The 22981-nt window shown below is 42.6% G+C and overlaps 2 protein-coding genes across 2 annotated transcripts; one reads left to right on the top strand and one right to left on the bottom strand.

The window, feature by feature from the left end:
- Positions 1 to 318: 318 nt before the first annotated feature.
- znf598 (zinc finger protein 598) lies at positions 319 to 10763 on the top strand. Its single transcript, XM_063903389.1, has 12 exons — positions 319 to 682; positions 1653 to 1765; positions 2552 to 2681; positions 3070 to 3281; positions 3681 to 3898; positions 5238 to 5331; positions 5498 to 6066; positions 6414 to 6495; positions 6580 to 7472; positions 7725 to 7890; positions 8222 to 8369; positions 8706 to 10763. Exons 1-12 carry the CDS (start codon positions 509 to 511, stop codon positions 9078 to 9080), a joined length of 3174 nt encoding a protein of 1057 aa, XP_063759459.1. The 5' UTR covers positions 319 to 508; the 3' UTR covers positions 9081 to 10763.
- A 4286-nt stretch (positions 10764 to 15049) lies between these two features.
- Positions 15050 to 21983, bottom strand: syngr3a (synaptogyrin 3a). The gene is made up of 4 exons (XM_063904932.1): positions 21756 to 21983; positions 18854 to 19088; positions 18170 to 18315; positions 15050 to 16833 (listed from the first exon to the last, which is right to left on the bottom strand). The coding sequence occupies exons 1-4, from the start codon at positions 21855 to 21857 to the stop codon at positions 16624 to 16626; spliced, it is 693 nt and encodes a 230-aa protein (XP_063761002.1). The 5' UTR covers positions 21858 to 21983; the 3' UTR covers positions 15050 to 16623.
- Positions 21984 to 22981: the final 998 nt, after the last annotated feature.

Here is a 22981-nt window from a genome sequence, read left to right on the forward strand (position 1 = left end):
TTATATTTGTTCTTGATTTTTATAGAAATTAAGAATAAAACAAAACAAAACATGGCCCACCATCAGAATATTCATCTTTATATATTATATAGCCTAATATGTATGTTCTCTTCCCTCTGAGACATTTTCAACTAAGACAATAAATATCCTTCTCTGTACCAGCGTGTGTTTATCAATGATTTTAAGGCACATGCTAATATTCCCAAAGTTTAGTACTTCATGTCAACGTCAGCTCAGACTGGTGTCCTATCAGTCCCACCAAAGTGCCCGGCACACCATGGGACACACGTGGAAAAGTCAAGATCTCCTGCACAGATAGATGGGTCTTATCAGCACGCACCGGAAGGTAGATCACCCATCCACATGCTTTACAGATCTAACATTCACGAGTTACGTGACGCGGCAATAGCTCAGACTTTCAACATTACGTAACTGTGCACCAGTGGCTGTGTGTGGTTCTACCTTAATAACAAATAGTGCTAAAGTTAAATCGTGCCTTTTCACAACCATGGCTCCGTCAAACACTAAGGAAACCGAGAAGCACTGCGTCCTGTGCTGCCAAGAGGTGGATATCTTTGCCTTGGGGAAATGCGACCATCCGGTGTGTTACCGCTGCTCCACCAAAATGAGGGTGCTATGCGACCAGAAGTACTGCGCCGTCTGCCGGGAGGAGCTCGATAAGGTGTGCATTCCTCCATCACTGTGCCCCGGGGATGAGGGTGCTAACTAGGCCGCATTCGCTTGCTAGTTTTACTGTATGGAAAATTAGCAACACGTCTATGATAACTTGTTAGCTGGACTCAAAGACATGTCTGGTATATGATGTAGCGACAAGCGGTGTCTACCAACTGTCCAGAATACCATATTATTCCCTCGCTGTCAGTAGCTTAGCTAAGGAAGCTAACACTAGCAGGTTATCTATTGGTTCTTACCTTGAGTTAGCTTAGGTGGCTAACGCTAGCAGGTCAGCAAGTGGTTCATACTTTTGAGTTACGTTGAGTTAGCTTAGATGACACAGTGCTAGTCCAAATGGGCTTATCGTGTTCACTTAATGTGACAGTAAATGTGTGATTCAATGAACTGTCAGGGCTTTATCTGGTAGAACATGTAAGCTGTCACCTTTCAAACAAAACAGCAAACCAGTGCACGTTAAATGGCTCACTGTTGGTTGCAAGGTTGCTATTCTGCTGCTGTGTAATTAGCTAAACGCTAAACCTCATCTAAAGGTATCGATCATGTATCCCATTCAGTCTGAGATATATGTGGCTAAAAGCTAGCTTTATATTTCCGTGATCTGACAGTGTCATACAAATAAGGGCCTCGCCACCTACCACTCCCTTTGAAAGAGTCGGTAGCTGTCACCAACTACAATATATATATTGTGAAAGGTTCATTTACAGCTTGTTGTTGCTGTTATAACAATGTTTTAACTGCTCAGGTGTTTATATAAAACCTGTTGTACTTGCTCAGTTTCCTAGCGTTCGAATAATTCCATAGGATACATTACTTAAGATCTTTGTCACAGCAGTAGCATTTAAAGTGTTGTGTGTTTTTTTTTAGCAGTGCAATGCAGCATTATCACCCGTCCAATTTCCAAGATAAAGCATTAGCTATTCAGCATTTCTGATTTCCTACTGTCTTGTGGTTCTCAGGTGGTGTTTGTGAAAAAACCTGCGGCCTTCTCGTCTCTACCCTACCAGCAGTTCCCCTGTGAGAAGAAGCATGATATCTATTTCTGTGATGAGAATATCTACGCCAAATACAGGTAGGGCTCCGTTCCATTCTTTGTGATTGTGCAATTCAATGATTTAAACTAACTCTCACTCCTAAATACAAAGTTAGCTTTTCTAAAAACTACAACAAAGACAACTGAAAATTAAAACCACTGTCACTGAATAGAAACTGTAAAAGGAAAACACTGAAACACTGAGTGGCATGAAGTGAAACTTAGTAGTTGTTTTAGCCCAAGAAGATTCTGATTTAAAAAAACAATATATTTCCTTTTTTTTGGTTCAGGTTCTCCTGAATGCCAAATATTATTTTCGATGACATTATCTAGTCAATCTGCCTGGCTTCTTAGAAAACCCCCTCTTGTAATCTCAGAGGCAGTAGCGTGATTAATCATGGTGGAGGGATGTTTACATACAGAAGTCCTCTTTTCTCTTTGTGTGATAGCAAAGCACCATTATATACTGTGTTTTTTGTTTTACTACATTTTCCTCTTTTCCCCTCTTTTAAAATGTGGTAAATGATTGTGTTGTGACCAAAGTGTGCAGTGTTTGATGTGCAAATAACTGGAGCAGCCAGATACAGAGTTTTAATCTGTCCAACAACAGTAGTAAAACAAAAGCGAGCCTTTGTTTAAATCTCTCTAGTAAACTCAAATTAACATTAGTGTGATTGTTGTTTCTTTTTCTTGTATGTAAACTACTTTGTGTCCTCTGTAATTTGAATATGTAGCCAGCAGCTCATTGGTTTGATTTTTGTTTGTATGTTTGCCCGAGCTTGACACTTATTGAGTTTATCTTGGTGTGCTTTTAAAAAAAATCAGGCATCTACTGCTGCCAGAGTGTCTCCGCTGTACAGAGCCGAAGGTATTTTCTAAGTATGAGGAGCTGGAGCAGCACATGAGGAAGACGCATGAGCTCTTCTGCTGCAAGCTCTGCACAAAGCATCTCAAGGTAAATTTGTCTGCAGCCAGCGGCTCGTCAATCAGTCAAAGTAAAAACAAAAAGAGATCAAACGCATTCCTGATCAGACTGGATGCAATAAGTAAGTTGACATGTTTGTATGACAGTGTGATAGTATTGGTTTCTGCAATTTTCAACAGCACACACAGGGGTGTAGACCACCAACAAGGTGATAGCGTATAAGCTGTTAAGAGCTAAGATTATATGTCATGAATTATGGGACACTATGGAAGGGACACTTTTAGTCAGTTGTTTTTATTCAGGTTCTCCAAACACTGAATCACTGGCTTGAAAATAAAGTAGAACAAACTTATGAAAACATTTTCTTGACATGTGATGTATAGATTATCCTGTAAACTCACTTTAACTCTTTCCCCAGATCTTCTCTCATGAGCGTAAATGGTACAACCGCAAGGAGCTGGCCCGTCACCGAGCGCACGGCGACCCGGACGACACGAGTCACCGAGGACACCCGCTCTGCAAGTTCTGCGACGACCGCTACCTCGACAACGACGAGCTTCTTAAACACTTGCGCAGGGACCACTACTTCTGCCACTTCTGTGATGCCGACGGCTCCCAGGAGTACTACAGGTGTGTAAAGCTGTTTCACATAAACACACAGAGAAGGACTGTGGTGGCTCTGTAGATCAGGCCAGTTGTTTAAATGATATTTTTAACCAGTGGTGGAATTAAATGAAAATATTTGTTGCAATATACCGTATGTATATCATAGTTTGTAAAATGCTGTATTTTATAGTAATTCAAATATAATGGATGCTTTGAATACATTAATGCATCAGTAATCTAATAATTAAATATGATTCTTAAATCGGCCAGTAATTTCACTTTTGGCACTTAAGTATGTTTTGAGGCCAATACTTGCAATGCGAGCAAATGCAGGACTTTTATTAAGTACTAGTATGGCTACTTTTACTTGACTATAAAATCTGATTTCTTCTTCCACCCTTCTTTGAACGCTGCCCTCAACAGTGATTACCCGTACCTGAGCGAGCACTTCCGAGAGAGTCACTACCTGTGTGAGGAGGGCCGCTGCGCCACAGAACAGTTCACCCATGCATTCCGCTCCGAGATCGACTACAAAGCCCACAAGGCCGCAGCGCACAGCAAGAACCGAGCGGAGGCTCGACAGAACCGACAGATCGACCTGCAATTCAACTACGCCCCGAGGCAGCAGAGGAGAAATGAAGGTCGGTCAGCGTGAAATCGCTCTGCTGAGACTGATCTCTGTTTTAGGAGAATATAAAGCGGTAGATAGATAGAAGTACTTTATCGATCCCAATTTGGGAAATGTTTGCGTTGCAGCAACATAAAACAAGGCATTGTACATCACAATAGAAATAAAATAGCAAAAAAGTAAAAGATATACATTTCGGACTAAAAATGTACACAAAATATAACCAAAAACAAAATATAAAGCAGGATATTATATATACATTAAGTGTGTAAGGTATGGAATATTGAATAGAATCTAATTGTAAAATGTACTTTGTGGTTTAAGTCCAGTTATCACAGTGACGCCATGGAGCAGAGAGCTATCTGTCAGCCAGAGGTGATAGTTATAAAGGGTTATTGCAGTAGGCAGGAATGCTCTCCTGTATCCAATGGTGCAATGGTGACACATTTTTGTAGCCTGACCCAGAGGTCAGCATCGCAAAGGGCTCCCTGGATTAAAAGCAATGTGATTTTATTTCCAGCATCTAACCAAACGCATTTACTTAACCCATTTGTACCAGATGCTGCGCAGCGCAACATTCCATCTACCGCCGGCTGCTGCGTAGCGCAGCTTTGAAGCTCCTGCCGGCTGCAGCGTAGCGCAACATTGTTGATTTGTCGTCATTTTCATGAGGCATGCAGCATATAATGCACTGTCATTGGTTCAAATACACATGAGGTGGGTCTTGTTGGGTTTTTTAAAACACGTGACCACCCTAATGTCGTGTGGTTGGCCGACAATCACGTCAATCAATCAGACATTCACGTGCGGTTTTTAAAAACTTTTTTAAAGGTAAAAATGGCTACGATCGACGAATACTTTGACAGCGACGGCAGCGATTTGGAATTGGGAGAGAATGAGGAGTTTGAGAGGGAGGTGGAAGTAGAAGTTTTTGTACCTGATGATCCTTTGGTAGAGGACTTTCCCCACCCCTTTTTTTATTTTCTATAAAAATGTGTTGGTATGTTATTGCTAAGGGAGCATGTTTTAATACAACCTGTGAGTCTTACCTTTTAAGTGCAATTTATTTCATGTTTCTATGTGCTACAGAGGCTTAGATATTAAGGTTTTCATAGACGTTGCCAATTCTTAGTATTTTTTCAGAAAACCCTCAGGAGATAAGGACATTTATATCTACTATACATCGGGTTTTAGAGCCGTTTTTTGCAGGTGTTTTAGGAGTAAATGGGTTAAAGACAAGTGCTAAAATGCTAACTAATGTCTAGTTTTAGGAATCATCCCTGCACCACTCTATAGATGGTGTAACTGTGGTTTGAAGGCCTTGAATGCTAAATGTGTCTGTGTGTCCTTAGGCATGCTGACAGGTGAGGACTATGATGAGATGCGTCAGGCTCGCGGAGGGAGAGGAAGGCTTCAGGGGGGACAGAAAAGCTGGAGGTACTCCCGGTGAGTGTCAATCAACAATGCTGCGTTGATTGTTTATGACTGTACAGAAACTACCAAACAAACCATAAGCATTGTAGTACTCACAAGCCAATCTGTTTTTTGGTGTTGTGTTGGTTTTTTTCTTGCTTTCTTTGAGTATTTATAAATGTGTTCTTGTCCCGTGCAGAGAGGAAGAGGACAGGGAGGTGGCGGCTGCTATGAGGGCATCCCTGGCTACGCGTAGGCAGGAGGAGAGGGGAGCCATGCTGGACAGAGGGTCCATGCACGAGCGAGGAGGAGGCATGCACGAGCGAGGAGGAGGGATGCACGAGCGAGGAGGAGGCATGCACGAGCGAGGAGGAGGCATGCACGAGCGAGGAGGAGGCATGCACGAGCGAGGAGGAGGCATGCACGAGCGAGGAGGAGGCATGCACGAGAGAGGCGGGTCCATGCACGAGAGAGGCGGGTCCATGCACGAGAGAGGAGGAGGCCTGCACGAGCGAGGAGGATCTATGCACGAGCGAGGAGGAGGGATGCAAGAGAGAGGAGGCATGCAGGAGAGAGGAGGATCCATGCACGAGAGAGGAGGAGGGATGCAGGAGAGAGGAGGATCCACGCACGAGAGAGGAGGAGGCATGCACGAGAGGGGAGGACCCATGCACGAGAGGAGCGCCCCAAAATACCTCAGAGAGGAGAGGACAGAGAGAACAGAACCAGAGGAGCCCAGAAACAGGAGCGCACAAATCAAACCACCAGGTGAGAGAGGGAAGATATTCAGAGTATACTAACCCGTTAACGTGTCGTCCTTTACAAGAGAACAAAGTGAATTGAAGAACAAGTAACAGAATGTGTTCTCTGCTGCAGTCCTGGAGTAGACCACTGCTTGTCCAGCAGTGGCTCACTTAGTAGGGTCTTCGACTGGGAATCGTAGGGTCGCTGGTTCAAGTCCCCGAACAGACTTGAAATATGGGAGGTGGACTGTTACTTGGAGAGGTCCCAGTTCACCTCTTGCATGCTGTGGTGCCCTTGAGCAAGGCACCGGACACCTCCAATCCCCCCCTCCCCATTGCAGGAGCACTCACTGCATTCTGTTTTATTTACAGTCAGAACAATGAAGAGCGATAATCCGGGCGATGGAGAAGATGACTTCCCAGCTTTAGGAGGAGGCGTTGCTGCCTTACCCATGTAATTATTACTCTCAGTAGAATCTGAAGTCCTCATCGTGCAATATGTTTGACTGAAACGTAACCTCTCTGTTCTGTCCTCCAGTGTGAAGCCAGCTCCTGCGACTCTGTCGGCATCCCGCGCTGCTTTGAAGGAAGACGACTTCCCGAGCCTCTCTGCCGTAGCTGTTTCATCGCCCATGACCCCGGCCTACTCTGCACAGCCTAAGAAATCTTCTTCTTTCCAAGAGGAGGACTTCCCCGCGCTCGTGTCCAAAATCCGCCCTCTGAAACACGCAGCCGGCACCAAATCTGCTTGGTCCAGCCATGCTGCTGTAGCTAAACCCAACTCCCAACCTCCTCCGTCCTCCAGACCTTCCCCTCCTCTCTCCTCCATCCCCTCTGGCCCACAGCTCCTCTCCTCCTCCTCAAACTCTTCCTCCTCAAGCAGGAAAAAGAAGGTCGGGGTAAAAGCGACCGCCTCTCGCTCACCTCCTCCCTCCGACGACGAGAAAGGAGGAGTGACGCAGCAGGAGTTCCGCTCGGTGCCGACCATGTTGGACATCTCCTCCCTGCTCACCGTTAAAGGAGGCAACAGCAAAGCCCCCACTGTGACCCCCACCCCTCTAAACCGCGCCCCCAGCCCTGAGCCGCCTACCTCTAAAGCCAGCAAGAAGAAGAAGCAGCAGAAGAACGGCACGGCAGCTCCCTCTGCACCCGCGTCTTTAACATCAGGAACCAATCAAGCAGCTGCTGGGAAGTCAGTGGAGACGGCCGCACAGAAGGAGAACGTCCCCGAGAAGATCCGGAACAAACCCCCCCCCTCCAACGCTGCTGTGACGGCGGCGCTAACGAGTGGTCTGTCTAACGGCCACCAGGAGAAATCTCCCCCCGTTATCAAGAAGGAGGCAGCAGCGGTTACTCCTCATCCCAAGGTGGAGCCCGCTCTGGATCAGGAGGAAGATTTCCCCGCTCTCATGACCAAGAACCCACCTCCAGGTAAAGCACTATATTATTCTATATGTTTTTGCTATGTTTTCTAACCACGACACATGTAGATGAAATAATAATTAACATGGGGAAAATAATCAATTGCCAGTGCTACATGAGAAATGGTATATGAGATACGTTTTCTTTTTGAGGCGCAAGAATTTAAAGCAACCCTAACCCTAACCCGGTGCGAACATTTACCCAGGAGAGTTCAGTTCTGACCCCGACTGAGCGGTGGAGCTCACAGTGTTTTCCTCTCAGGCTTCAGGTCCTCCTTCCCGCTGAAGGCCACAGCTCCTGCCCCGACCTCCGCCATGCCGCCTCCTCCACCTGGCCTGGGAATCGCCACCACTAAACCCCCCCCGGGATTCACTGGGATCCCCCTCAACAGCAACGTGGTGGAGCCTGCCCCCACTGCAGTCAACCCGTGAGACATTGATTTAATATCCTATTATTGTTTTGTTTTTTTAATCATTTTTCAGGTATTTTTACTTAAATTCTAATGTTTATATTATCTTATTATATTTTAATGTTTATATTTTATTGCACATTCTTAGTTTTTGTGTTTAAATGAATATTTTAGATTATTTATCTTTCACTAAAAGGGAATAGCTGTCTCAAAACTCCATTTACCTCTGGATTCTGATTAAAACATGGCCTCTTTTTTCTCTTTCAGTATTTTTTAGATGTGTTTTGCTTCCTCCATTGACTTTGTTGGTGAATTTATAGATATTATTTTAATGTTTCTTGTTCCCCAGGCCCACCAAGGTGCAGAGCAGTGGTTACCTGGTGCCGGATGATTTCCACGAGAGGAACATGCAGCTGATCCAGTCCATCAGGAAGTACCTCCACAACGACGAGTCAAAGTTCAACCAGTTTAAAAACCTCTCCGCACAGTTCAGACAGGTGAGGATCAATGTTACGACCCTCGGCTTTTAAGACATCTTCATCATTCATTACAAATTGCACTCCTGTCTTTTCCAACGAGTAATTATAAGGCAACAGATACTAAGGCGACTCTTTTTATATAGCACATTTTACAAGGCAATACACCACACAGAAATGCATAACACTGATCTTACATGTACAAAAGGTGGTCACAGTCTGTGTCTGCTTTAGTAATCTGATCTGTAATTGAGTTCCTGCAAGGAGCTTGACACTGTGCCTTGTTTTGAAAGTGTTCTGGATTCAGGAAAGGTGTTGATGACTTCCTCACCCTGCTCCTCTCTCTTTTATCCCCAGAGTGTGATATCAGCGGTGCAGTACCACAGCAGCTGCAAGGACCTGCTCGGGGAGGACTTCAACCGCATCTTCAACGAGCTGCTGGTGCTGCTGCCCGACACCGGGAAGCAGCAGGAGCTCCTGACGGCGCAGGGCGACAGCAGAGCGTTGGAGAAGCAGTCCGGCGCCGGGGGAGGAAAGAAAAACAAGAACAAGAAGAACGCCTGGCAGACGCCGAGCACCGCCGCCAACACCGCGGCCGAGCTGGACTGCCAGGTGTGTCCCATATGCAGACAGGTACTGGCCCCTAAAGACTTCAACTCCCACAAGACCTTGCACACGGGGGAGGCTGAGGAGTTCCCTTCCTTGCAGTCCATTAGCCGTATCATCAGCTAGCCCCTCGTCTTTGCTCGGACGTTTGAAATCGTGGGGAACCCTGCAGCAGTAAGCACACCCGAGTGGAGTTTGGGGCTCAAAGCGAGCGGAGAGTGAGATGGTTTATAGTGATTTGCTTTCAAAGGGGAACATGTTGATAGTTTGAGTGAAGTTCTACAGTTTAAAAACACAGGGTTGCCCCATCTCGACTCTTATTTCCGCTCTGAGGACGTCTCCAGCTGGCACCGGCAACGTCCAACACGACTGTCCGTTATATTTAACGAAACACAAGCTGAGCCTTTACTTGAATCGCTCCCTAATACAAAAAGAAATTGTACTGATTTACATTTTTTACCTTGCTTTGAGCTCTCACTCTCAGATGTGGCCATGTGTTTTGTCAACAGGCTGATTGAGTTTGTATGATCCCCCAGCAGGGCTGCTCGGACAGAGAACAAAAATAAACACAAATATGTCCGGTTCAAATATTTACCACCATATTTATTTAAGTGTAGCTGCTTTCAACTGTTCCAGGAAGAGAGAGTGTGTGTGTGTGTGTGTGTGTGTGTGTGTGTGTGTGTGTGTGTGTGTGTGTGTGTGTGTGTGTGTGTGTGTGTGTGTGTGTGTGTGTGTGTGTGTGTGTGTGTGTGTGTGTGTGTGTGTGTGTGTGTGTGTGTGTGTGTGTGTGTGTGTGTGTGTGTGTGTGTGTGTGTGTGTGTGTGTGTGTGTGTGTGTGTGTGTGTGTGTGTGTGTGTGTGTGGAAATGAGCTGCTTCAAGACATGGAACACGTTTTCAGGCACTTTTTGATTTTTAAATGTTTCTCTATATCCGGTTCACATAATCAGTTGTCCTTGATTGGCTAATTGACGGACTGCTGGTGAAAAAGGGTTCGATTGTAATGTCACATCTAAATGGAGTACTTCATATTATTTAGTACAAATATTACATCAACTTTTTAACGATGAAGAGTAAAAAGTGACTCATTATTTAAAAATGTTTTATCTAGGTTGCTATGATTTATCAACGTATACATTAGGGCTGCATGATTTAGAAAAAGCCCAATACTGATTGATACAGTGAATTACGAGAGGGCAAACATTATTCACATTATCATTTAAAAAGATGTTTAAATGTCCAGGTGTTTTTCCGTATTTTTCACGGAGGATATCTCCCCTGATTTGTTTTTATTAAGCCGTTAGAATAAAGTTGATTAGCTGGAATTTCTCTGCTCCCCCACAGTGATGTATTCAGATTTCCCATATTTTTCCTTTACTAAATATTGCGTTTACTGACATTTGGATATTGCATTGGTCCAGATTGCGATTTCAGTCAAATATCTATTCATTATGCAGCCCTAGTGTGCATTATAACATTACATATCACTTATTAGTTATCAGGGAGGAAGCCACAGTGCTCATAACGTTTGCAACAGAAGGAGCCTTGTGGTTCTCCTGCAGCCTTCACTTGAATTTCTGCTTCGTCACACTGGGCTTGTTTACGCTGTTTGTGAGAGAGGGACCGGCTACTTCCTGTACTCAAATCTGTTCATCTCTCAGGACCTGTCACCTGCACCGCTGCCACCTGGGTGTGTGTCTGTCCTGTGTGTATGTGTGTGTCTGAATGAGTGTGTGTGAATAGAGTTTGTTTAACATCACACAGCAGCTTACTCTATTTTCTGTCTGTCTTCAATAAAGCTCTTTCTGTCAGCGCTGGGTTTCTGTATCAGAGAGAGAGAGATGTGTGTTGACTGGGAATCACCATGGATGGTCGACTTTGCTATGCATGTATACATTTCCGCATAATGACGGTACTCTAGTAGTTCGACTCTCTCACAGAATGTGGAAAGTTTTACATTCAAGCCTTTAAAACAATCTACTGAACTAAGGTCGTAGGTCATTTCTTACTTTTACGCCTTTGCGCCGTCGTGGGTCGAGTACGTCTGCTGTTTTCACATTTCCCAGAGCGGGATATCCCACATTCTTCTTCAAATTGGGCACAAATGTATTCTTGGTCTCAAGGATGAACTGATTGACTTATTGAAGGCTGATGTACTTCCAGGATTCTTGCTATTTTAAGTTTTTACCTTCATGGTAGATGGCTTATTCTAAGTCACTTTAGATTAGATAAAGGAATTTGCTGGTATGAGTTCAACGGGACTGAACTAACAGTCATATACGCTAACATGATTTTATAACATGATGATCATTTAACACAAATGTCTAGAATTAAATGAGGTTATCACATTTTGGAAAAACATTGTATGTGATAAGTGTTTTTTGGCATACTGCCATTTATATATTTATATTTCACTTGTTTACTACATAGTGTACACACAGCAGAATGTCGTACGGCCATTTTTAGAATCTAATGCTATTCTCTTCTTTTTAGCAGCAGCTTCAGTCGATGATTAAATGACGTTGTTTCGATTGCACTTTTTTAACCGACTCCATTTTTCCACTTCAGCCACATTCTTTACTATTTTCCCCACTTATTTTTCGTTATGCTCAAATTCAAGATGGAAAAAGTACTCAGATCTTGTACTTGACTAAAAGTAGAAGTACCAGAGTGTAGGAATACTCTGTTACAGTAAAAGTCCAGCATTCAAAATGTTACTCAAGTAAAAGTATCAGCATCAAAATCTACTTAAAGTACCAAAAGCAGTCCTTGTTTGATCGGTCCATTTCAGAATAATATCTCTGATATGTTTTCATAACTATTGCTCATTAAAGTGTTCTCAGAGCTGGTAAAGGTGCAGCTAGTTTGAATGCTTGTGAATTTACTCCAGGTGGAACTAAAGTCTGATTTAAGTGTTGATCATATTTCACATCATTAATCCAAATCTGCCTAGCAACTAAAGAAATTAAATAAATGTAATGGAGTAAAAGTACACAACTTCCCTGTGAATTGTAGTGGAGTCGAAGTACAAAGTAGAACTAAATAGAAATACTCATGTAAAGTCCCTCCAAAAGTACAATATGTGAGTAAATGTTACTTTACATCACTACATCATTTACATTGTAGATTGCAACAGACCCACAGCTCTTCACAGATGAAAGTCAGGGGACAGAAACAGGCAGTCCAAAACATGATTTCTTTTTTATTCGAGTGACGGCCAGACTGCAGTCCAGAGACATTCAGGTAACAGACAGCGACACACATCTCTGTACACAGCGTTTTTACACTGAAGAGCTCGAACACCTTCAGAACAGGAAGAAACAACTGAACATGTTAAAGGGGGGAGCACGCTACAAAAATCTATGTTTACTTATCTGTTGATCAATAGGGGGGGGGGGGGGGTACATATTTTATTACCAATATAATGTGGGGGAGATATTGTAACATCCATGCAAGGTATTATACCGGAAACCACACCCGACAGATCACCTTTTATAACCTCAGTCCAACAGAAACGACAGCACGTGAAACTCAGATTTTGGCGCCTTTTTAAGATCGGTCAAACAAAGTATTTCCAACAAAGAGTGCATCTAGTTCATTAGTATAATCATTAGTAGTATTTTTATTTTTTTTAGTAGTACAGGAAAAACCAAACCCTAGACAGCATCACACACAGGTTCCATTTACTTCAATAACGTACTGAATTTCACAATCAACCAATACCACGGCAGTGTACACGGGCCAGAGCACAAAACATAGAGGATGCTGCTGTTCTTTTTTCATCTAACACGGAAGAGACTAAAGCACTGAGAAGAATAATACATCCTGGCCTGACGGTACCTCTGAAACCACCATCAATACCCCCAGTCTCACCTGACCACAGTTAACAGGTACACGAGGTTAACCGAACCAGCGTTTGTTCATAGTTAATTAGCATACATGTTCATGCTTTAAGGATTATAACTTCAATGTTGTGTCAGAGTTTCATGATCTTGAAGTTTGAGCAGCTAATGTTATATATATCTGAAGCTGTTTTAAAAGGGAGTATTGTATAGAAAACAGGCTGCAATTTCCTTAAAGGGAATACTAATGTGTTCTTAATTTACGTCCTAATTTATACCGCTTAACTACGTGTACTTCAGGGACTAATTGGTACACACAAATTAAAGCTAAACACATCATATGACTAGTCCTTTAATTTGCACCCTTTCCAGACCAACTGTCCTAAAAGGAAATGCTGATTATCCCTCATTTTATAACTTTTTATTATTTCATATACTTAAAAAGGATTGTATTTGCTGACAGGTAAATCCTAATTACTAATGACTCATTATTGAATCCCTATTAAGTAGAACGATCACCTATTTGCCTTAAGACTTCCTCTTTAATCTGCATTTCTACTCCATGACTATTTCATTATCACGTTTTGTTCAGAGTATACACTTTTTGGGACCTTATCAGGAATACAGAGCCTGTTCTTCATTAGTTGTTCTGTCTGTAAGTGCAGTATTTTAAAAAAGTTTACACTTATTTGGACTATATCTGGAATACAGAGCCTGACATTTTTAAAGTTTGTTGTTTTTGCCTTTCTAAGTTAGGTTCATGGCTGCAGGACATTTGAGTTTCTGAACTTCTGGTACAGTTCCACCCCGGAGATCTGCGATACGTGCACACAAACTGTACGTGTGACCAACGAGATCATGAGGGTTAGATAACGTCACTGAATTAACAAAGAGCTGTGCGGTCACAATCCTGACAATAAACTGTGATTAATATAACACACACACACACAAAAAGGATTCCTGCCAGCTGCACTGAAGGCCGGCGATTCTCACTTTTGCAAAATAACCTAAGAATGACATAGTATTCAATATATAATGAGATCTATACAACAACGTCATGCATTATCATCATGATTATACCTCTGCAAACCCCAGCTGTGCACTCTACAGGTCAATTATATCATATCGTTTTATATTTGGCTCTGTTCATAAAAAAAAGAAACACACACTTTGTAATTCACACACTTTGACAGTGACACTGATAATATATTTATTTAGCAGAAGGATTATTTTTATTTTGGGGAACTGATTACATGTGTGTAACAGACTTATGATTTCCTCCTCTGCACTAAAACTTTGACACACACACACACACACACACACATACACACACACACACACACACACACACACACACACACGTTCAAGAAAATAACTTTTTCTGCACCACTAAATCTAATTAACTGCACACACTCACGCAATGTTTTCACACACTCTAATGCGTCCACATGTTGTTGCATGGGACGCACGCCTCTCTCTCACACACACACACACACACACACACACACACACACACACACACACACACACACAAACCAGGACTACAGATTGGCGAGTGAACCACGACACAGACCACACACACACACACACACACACCACACACACACACACACACCACACACACACACACACACACACACGACATGGTTGGCATGGTTACTATCTACATCAGGGCCCAACATCCACCCAACCCTGTCCCTGTCACCATGGCAACAAATCCAGACCCTCCCTCTTCCCTCAATGGCAGGATAGCAGGATCAATAATTTAGCCAGCTAGCGATCCTTAGCATCCCACACACACACACACACACACACACACACACACACACACACACACACACACACACACACACACACACACACACACACAGATTTTTTTTATTTTTTAGCCTGAGACTGCACTGACTGAACCCCGCCAAAATAAAAGCCTCATCCTGCTTTGTGATTACATAAACTCCTATAGACATTAACGACATGGTAGTAACGTGGTAATCAGAAGACAGCAGTAAGAACACAGGGCAGTTTGGCAGCTTCTAAAACGTAAACATAAACAGACCTGACTTACCCAGAACCCCCCCCCCCAACTCGCCCGATTTAATACACACAACACCCAACATAGGACACTGTCTCAGATCACACACTGCATACATTCCCTGGTACCATGGAATAACATGTAGTTGTTTTAGCGTGTTGTTTCTTGTCTCTTTATAGTCCTTAAATCATGTTGTGTGTCTTTGTAGCTTTTTTAATATCTGTGTTGTGTGTTGAGTCTTTTCTATGGTCTCTCTGTAGTCGTTTTTTTATTACTTTTTTGAGTATTTTTCATCCTCGTTTTCTGTCTCTGTGGTTGTTTTATGTCTCTGTCGTCTTTTAAATACCTTGGTGGTAGTTTTCCATGTCTTTGTAGTTTTTTGGGGGTTATTTGTATTATTGTTTTGTGTCTTTTAATGTTTGTTCTGTGTCTCTTTGGAGTCATGTTGTCTCTTTGAAGTTCTTTCAATATCTTTGGGGTCATTTTGTGTTTCCTTATGGTGGCTTTTGACTTAATTTGTTGTTGTTTTGTTGTGTTCGCGGCAAATTGCATCACTTTGTAGTTTTTGTGCATCTCTTTATGGCCACTGTGTGTCTTTGCGACTCTTTTGCTTTATTCTCTGAGGTTGTTTTGCATCTTCTTCTAGTTGAAAAATGTTAGAAATCACTGCAAACTTTGCAACTTGCAATATACAAAATGATACAATTGGGCAAACTGAACCTTATACACGATTGAACAAGATTGCACAGCTATTTCGACAATTTACTGAAGTCATATTTTGCATTGTGATCCCAAAATGTGTTACAGTGATGATTCCACTTCATTGAGGTAAGATAAAAGCTTGTTGACCAATACTACCTACATTTAAATTGGTAACAAACTTTCAGATATGAATAATTCTTGCATGATCTGTTAGACTTAAATATATTGTTCCTGTCATGCAAACTCCCCAGGGAAGCTCAATCAAAGTCAGGTAAACAATGTTTATTCACAATTTGCCTGAGATGTTGTAGTACAATTCAAATACCAGTGTGTGATTCGAGACGGCGCCTATAACTGGTCTAATCTGACGTCACTAGCCTACCTACAGTACAGTAAATACCTACCTACAGATAAGATGTGAGATATTGCACTTAGTCACAAAACATCGTCGTTGTTTTTTATTTTACAGCATGTGGAAATCTACTAAATTAAGTCACTGTCTGAGACACACAGTACAGTATGGCACTTAGTTGATTTCTAATTTTGGAAACATGCAGATTCAACACACAGGGTTACTGTTAACTGCAGCAGGGGAAGATGAAGAAAAGACCAGACCGTACTGTAGCTAAAAAAAACATACTTTGACACTTCAATGGATGAAAAGAATAGGCTGAAGGTGCTATGTGAGTGTTTCTGCACCTTTTTTTTAATCTAACACTGCTTTGTGGTGGAGTCACTCACTTGTTGATCCCTTCATAGCTTGATTTTTTTTGTCAAAATAGTGTTTAGTGGCCTCCTCTTCTTCATCCCCTCCTCTTGATTTCTTTTCATCTCATCTGCTCTGATCCGCAACGTTTAACACACACTTCAAAAAGACTTCAGATATAGCTGGAATGTGTTCAAGGAAAGAAAAGTCAGCAAGAGGAAGGAAGAAAGGAGGAGAGGCTGTTGTTTTTTTTTCAACAATTACTGAAAACTCAGCCCAGATAAACACACACACAACTGCAGGTGTAACATCACAGAAAGCAATTTCCTATCACTTTCCTCTTATCTCTCACCCCTGAACCTACGCTTCCTCCATCAGGTCTACCTCCTCTAGTAAATGGGAACCTGGTATGTGGGTGCTGCGTTGTTCTCGGTGAACGGCGGGCTCTGGTAGGTCTCTGTGGTCTCGGTGGTTTCGCCCACCGGTGAGTTGGAAGGGTACGGCTGGGTGGGAGCGCTGCCATCCATGTGCTCCGTGGTGAACAGAGTCATGTCTGTGCCGAGCATATACTTCTGGACCGCACGGACTGTGAGACCGGCCTGCAGGGGTAGGAAAGGACGGAAAATAGATGGATGAATGTTAACAACGCTAGATGGTGCTTGGGCCACTGCGGCTGCTGGGGAGGGCGGTCGTCTTTCAATCAGAAGGTTTGGATCCCTGGTCGATGTATTCTTGAGTGTATGAATGTGTTGTATGATTGTTAGCTTACTTGAGCAAAATGGCACATTGCTCTAAATGAATGGGGTGTGAATGATGAATTGTAGGATGTAAAGGTTTTGAGAGGTTGTAAAGACTCTATAAAGCGCTATAAAAGTACAGTCCGTTTACCATTCACTAGTCAAAGTAAGCCAGACTGAATCTTAAAGTTCAGTTTTCAAAGCCAGATCGTAGTTAGTCACATTAATGTAGTATCCTCTAGAAAATGATCAAATGTTTGCCTTAATTCTTACCAGAAACAGATTACTGTTAAGAGTTCATGGATGGATGATCAAACAGACCTAACAGGCTCTGGGGCCCGGCTGGTCAGAGGGTCTCTAATCCAGAGAGTCTGTCTGTAGTGTTAACTTTTAAAGTGTCATCGTTCAGGGAAAAGCTCCTGCTCAACATTATCAGACATATAATATGTAGATATTATATTGAAATACAAATATAATGTATCTGAGGAGACAAAGTAACACAGCCTCTACTTGTCTCAAGGGAAAAATGCAGGTGCAGTTTTAAACAACACAGCAGAAGTCATGGTTGACTAGATGTGAATGAATAATATGTTTTAAAAAACGAAGGGTTATTTTTTCTCCGTAGGTAGGAGGGGGCTTCCACGCATATGTGCCCACAGCCTTTGTCTCATAATCAGCCTGAGGGACAAACCTGGAGGTTGTGAGGTTCAGAGTTATCTTTATGGTTCAGGGAAGGAGAGAGTCAGTCATCGATTGGATGGTGCAAGGATGGTCTGCACTCGGTAACAATAACCCATATCCCTGGGGTGGCCAGATTTTTTGATGGTGGGCCAGAAACATAACAAATAAACGCAGTAACGGGCAGAACCATTGTAATTGCATTGTTTTTGGCAAGTACAAGAACTGCACGGCAAGAAACAGTATTTCTAGACTAGAAAACCCTTAACACTTGCCACCACACACTTAAATTATTAAGTGAATTTAAAACACTCGACCAAATATTTGTTTTCGTTAATGGACCAAGTGCTCATGTAAAATGTTACCATAAGAATGCGAATATAAAAACTGTGTATCTTGTTAATGTAAAATGTAACAGGAAGAAATGGTAAAATATTAGTTTCCTTGCAAAGCCGATAAGACAGAGATCATTTAACTAATTCTAATTTCACACTGTGTATCTGTAGCGGCATGTTCTTACCCAGGTGATTATGGAGAAGAAAGAGAAGGCGATGGCCGCCCGGGCTGCGTCCGCCCCCTGGTTGAGAGGCAGCTCTTTAGCCGTGGTTCGAGACCACTGATTGGCCAGGAAGCAGAAACTTACAAAGTACAAGAAGGCCCAGAAACCTGCCAGAAACCAGAGGGACAAAAAACACACTGTTACAGCAGAGAGAAAGGTAACCATGAACACGTCGTCTGCAGGTGCTCTTAGATCGGACACAGAGGAAGCAGTTCTTTGTTCCTCATTTCTCTAACATCTTTTATCTGCGTTTACAAGTATCACTTCTTGATGTGTTGCGTTTCAAAAATGATCTGAAACAAAGAAGTGGGACGCTTTTTTTGGGCATTTCGGGGAATCCCAGTCTTTCTAATCCTTAAATAACTAATTGCCTCCAAAGTACAAAGGCTATGTCTTGCACTTCCTGCCTCTTTAGATGAATAGTAAAAATGATCAAAGCATTCAGCTGAAATAAAGAAGCAGGCTGACTTTTTTTGGCATTTTGGGGAAACCCAGTCTTTAGATTTGTTGCTTTAAATACAGACTAACTATGAAATATCCGATGTTCAAATGCTGTGTCTTGCAATTCCTGAAGTAATGGACCCTTATCATGTCAACGCTCTACAGTACCTGTGTAAATACAACCAAACATGACTTCCTTCTCACCTGAGAATCCAATCTCAACCATGATCGCCTTCTTCCTGTCCTTGACGGAGCTGATGGAGGCGAACTTGTAGTCGAGCATGAAAAAGAAGGAGCAGGCCAGCAGCCCCACCAGGCCCACGAACACGCCGTAGTTGCAGGCGTCTGCGTTCTTATTGAAGACGCAGTGGAGGGTCTCGCTGCCCAAGTTGACATAGCCCTCGTTCACAATGGAGGCAAAGACCACCAGGGAAAATATCTGTGGACGGGGACACAAGAAGAGGAAGAAAGTTGTAGATGAGTGAGAGGAGGAAGATGCAAAGAAAATTAAAGAGGTGTTTTGGGTGGCTTTCCCTTTCCTGTAGTGTGTTATATAGGTTTTTGTGCATGTAAATGGTCTGCAAAAGCAAAAATCACAAAGCTCCCTCGATCGGACTCCTTTATTTACTTCTGTTACATAGTGGCATCACTTTGCGCTTCTATTGGCTAGCGCTGTAACACAATGTATGTGATAGGCTAAGGGGGCGGCACATCTCTAAGCAGTTGACCAATCACAACAGAGCTGGCCAGCTAACCAATCAGAGCAGACCGGGCTCTGGTTTCAGACAGAGGGTGAAAAGAGGAGCTGCAGCTCAGGCAGTATGAGAAACATAAAGAGCTTTTTGAACATTAAAGCATGGACACATGTCACCGTAGACGCACACAGTACAGATATGAAACCGAAAAATATGATTTATTGTCTGAACATTAAACTGCTTCTCTAACTGTCTCCCTTGTTGCAGGCTCACTAGAAAAATATTTGTGGCAGCAGCGTCTCTTTGAGCGTGCTCAGACCAAAAGCATTAACCTAATTTCCTCTCTTTGTCTCTGACTGACCGAAGACTTCGATGCTTCACTTCCCATCAAGAATCATATTGTCCTGAGGCGGTGTGTATACCAAAACAGGAAGTGGGATAAACGTTGATATAGCTCATGCTTTGACTCTTTTTATTCCTAGAGGTTCATCTTATTTGTATGAATTACACCCTTCTTTAGGTCTGATCTGTAGATATGTATTTCTTCCTACCTCTGTTCTGGACTCACACCCCGACACTGATCAGCTGACTAACACTGGGTGGCAGAATAGGGCCATGTGACACACACACACACACACACACACACACACACACACACACACACACACACACACACACACACACACACACACACACACACACACACACACACACATTCAAGCAGAAATGCACTCACACATAGGGGTGTGGGTCACATGATGATGGAGGGACTCACAATGGGATAATGTCTGGTCCACATCTTAACTGATCACATGTGTGGATATAATCTGAGCAGAGACAGACTCAGGTGCTTAGTGAATCGACACATATCAAAGTAATACATCTCCAAGGGCAAACTTTCAGTGATTTCTTTGCATAGTTTTAAAGGAAAATTCTACTATATGTAATATTTCAACATATATTATCAATCTGTGGTATTCAGCCACCTATGAGTGATTTTCCTCATGAGTTTCTTTACTTATGTTGTCTTCTTACTTTCCTTTTTATCGTCTCATCCTCTTTACATATCGTGTGATTTCCTTCTAAATGATTAGACTTCTTGCAGTGAGTCAGCTTTATAGCAAAGCTGGAGAGAGCAGAATAGTCTTTGTTGCACTAAGGTACAATAATAAGGTAATTGAACCAGATATCTTGAAAAGGAAATGTTCATTTATATCAACAACTATGATAACACTGTGCTCACAGATGTTCAGGCTACCAGAATAGATTATAGATATCGCGAGATTGCCCATATCGTGATTTATTTTGTCAACAACAATCGCGTAGTCACATCACAACAGTCCTAATCGACAGGTACATTTCGCTAATTTTAGGGGAGTAAGATTGAAGGCTACACCAACAAACAAAAGTATAGGCCATTGAACTTTAAATCACAATATGGTATTAAAATATTGACGTTGAGGCCAAGCATGGATTTGTCTATCGTAATATCCTCTCAAGGGCTCAGTAGTAAATCATAACCGCCTCCTCACTCACACTAGAAACATCCAGAATAATATCTAATATGTGCGCATTAAATCCATCTAAAGGCACTCATTCAGAAGTAATTAGCTCTAGGGCAAATCCCCTCTTCGGTGTGTGTTTCATAAAATCCCCGCACTGGTAGACCTTCTCCGTGTCACCCAAAGGTGATGCGTTACATCAAACGTCAGGGACGCGTGTCCTTGGCCCTGCGTGCGTAATGAAGAACACGGACCAATCACAGGTGGGAAGACGGACGACGACCGTTTAGGGTAAAACAGCAAAATTAGCTGGAAATATGATTGGTGTTGTAAAAAACCGAAGCTGGTGTGTACAGTAAAAAACACGCATTTATGATAAAGGAAATCCATGATAAAATCATAATGGTTGATATGAAAACCAGGAAGCAGCGGGATGGACAATGATCTGTTTTTTTTTTTTTTTTTTCTACACCATCCTGGTCTGGCTACCGCACATATTCTAATCTTGATTCATAATGCACTACCAGGCAAGGTTTTTCAAATAAGAAAAGGTGAGGATAGGACGTTTTTCCTCCAAGAAAAAACATCTGTAGTGAAATCAGTTTCATGGTCAGGGAGTCAGACAGACGCCAGGCCTTGGTTACACCCAGTACGATACATTTATATATGAAAACACATCAAAATACACCCCTATTTTCTTTTTACGCACCCTGTTTATGCAGGATCGAGTATATTTGCAGTGGGAACACGTCAGGGGTTTCGCGCAGCGGAGACGACAACACACACACACACACACACACACACACACACACACACACACACACACACACACACACACACACACACACACACACACACACACACACACACACAAACAGAAGCAGTGCCTGGGGGAAAAAAGGCTCTCACCCAGGACAGCACTCTAAGGATGGTCTGCGGCTGTTTGGCGAAGCTAATCGGGTCGATAGTGGACCCAGTCCGGCCCGCTCCGAACGATCCCACTCCGTCCATCTTCTCTCACTCTCACCCTTTCCGTCTCTCTCTGGCTCTCTCTCTGGCTCTCTCGGTGCGCTCCTCCCGGCTCCTCAGCAGGATGGATGCGCTGCTCTGCTGTAGGGACGGGTCTTGCGCGCTCACGTACAGGCGCGCAGGCACAGAGGAGGACGCGGCGATTGAAGGGAGCGTGCGTAACAGGCGACGTGACCGCGCTATACAGACAGTTATGGGGTTAATCATCATACTGTATTATCAGAAGTGGAAGAAGTACTAGTTACTTTACACCACCGCATACAAACATGGAATATTATAGTGTTCAAAATGATGTTACAAGGAGTTAGAAATAAAAATAAATAAATATACTTCCTTCCACTTGAGATCAATAAATAACAAGGAGGCCTTTGGTTTGTGTTACCAAATTGTGTTGGGGCCATAAAGGGATTTGGTGTTATGCTTCCTTAAAGGTGAGTGAGTCAAAAGAGACACATAAAAAAAGATTTCCTGCATTTTAGTGTCTCTAAAACATATCCATCTCAATATGAGGCACAAAGACTTCAAGCACTGTAATGAAATATCCTTAATTTAAAAAAAAAAGGAATGTAGAAAAGTCTCCTGATGATGTAGCTGTGCCAAATACCACAACAGAGAGAAGTCACATGTTGCTTATCATGGGATATTATAATTTGCTGTGACCAAAAATCAACAATAAGCAGTCTCTTTATAGAATGCTAAGCTTCAGTAGGTTTTAAAAAACTTCCAAATGTGAAAATTCAGTGGCCATTCTCACAACTAATGTAATACTAACATAAATTGTGATATGAAACTGCTATGAAATGCACACATGACTTCAACCATTAGAGGTCACCGAGGTCTCCTTCCAAATTCAAGATTTCAGGTTCATATTTGTATCTTGTTCCCCTACTGTGACATGTCTCCATGCTGATTGGTTAGCTGGTTAAGGATGATTGAGTTGTGTGGGTGTGTGTGGAACAAATACTAAAGTCATTTATAGGATCAAGTGAAACCAACAGTAGCAGCTGATCATTCGACTTGTTGGAGTGTGTCCTCAGGTTCTTTAAATAACAGATTCATATATAGAGTGTTTATTAATAACACACAACAGATCCACTCACATGCCT

The sequence above is a fragment of the Eleginops maclovinus genome, chromosome 16 (genome assembly GCF_036324505.1).
Source record: "Eleginops maclovinus isolate JMC-PN-2008 ecotype Puerto Natales chromosome 16, JC_Emac_rtc_rv5, whole genome shotgun sequence".
NCBI lineage: Eukaryota > Metazoa > Chordata > Actinopteri > Perciformes > Eleginopidae > Eleginops > Eleginops maclovinus.

Excerpts from the sequence above, each read along its gene's own strand:
- znf598 (XM_063903389.1), top strand. The coding sequence starts at position 509 with ATGGCTCCGTCAAACACTAAGGAAACCGAGAAGCACTGCGTCCTGTGC. Across the intron at positions 1,766-2,551 it reads AATATCTACGCCAAATACAG|GCATCTACTGCTGCCAGAGT; the intron begins GTAGGGCTCCGT and ends AAAAAAAATCAG. Across the intron at positions 3,282-3,680 it reads GGCTCCCAGGAGTACTACAG|TGATTACCCGTACCTGAGCG; the intron begins GTGTGTAAAGCT and ends TGCCCTCAACAG.
- syngr3a (XM_063904932.1), bottom strand. The coding sequence starts at position 21,857 with ATGGACGGAGTGGGATCGTTCGGAGCGGGCCGGACTGGGTCCACTATC. Across the intron at positions 18,316-18,853 it reads GGTTGAGATTGGATTCTCAG|GTTTCTGGGCCTTCTTGTAC; the intron begins GTGAGAAGGAAG and ends GGTTTCTGGCAG. Across the intron at positions 16,834-18,169 it reads TCTTCTCCATAATCACCTGG|GCCGGTCTCACAGTCCGTGC; the intron begins GTAAGAACATGC and ends CTACCCCTGCAG.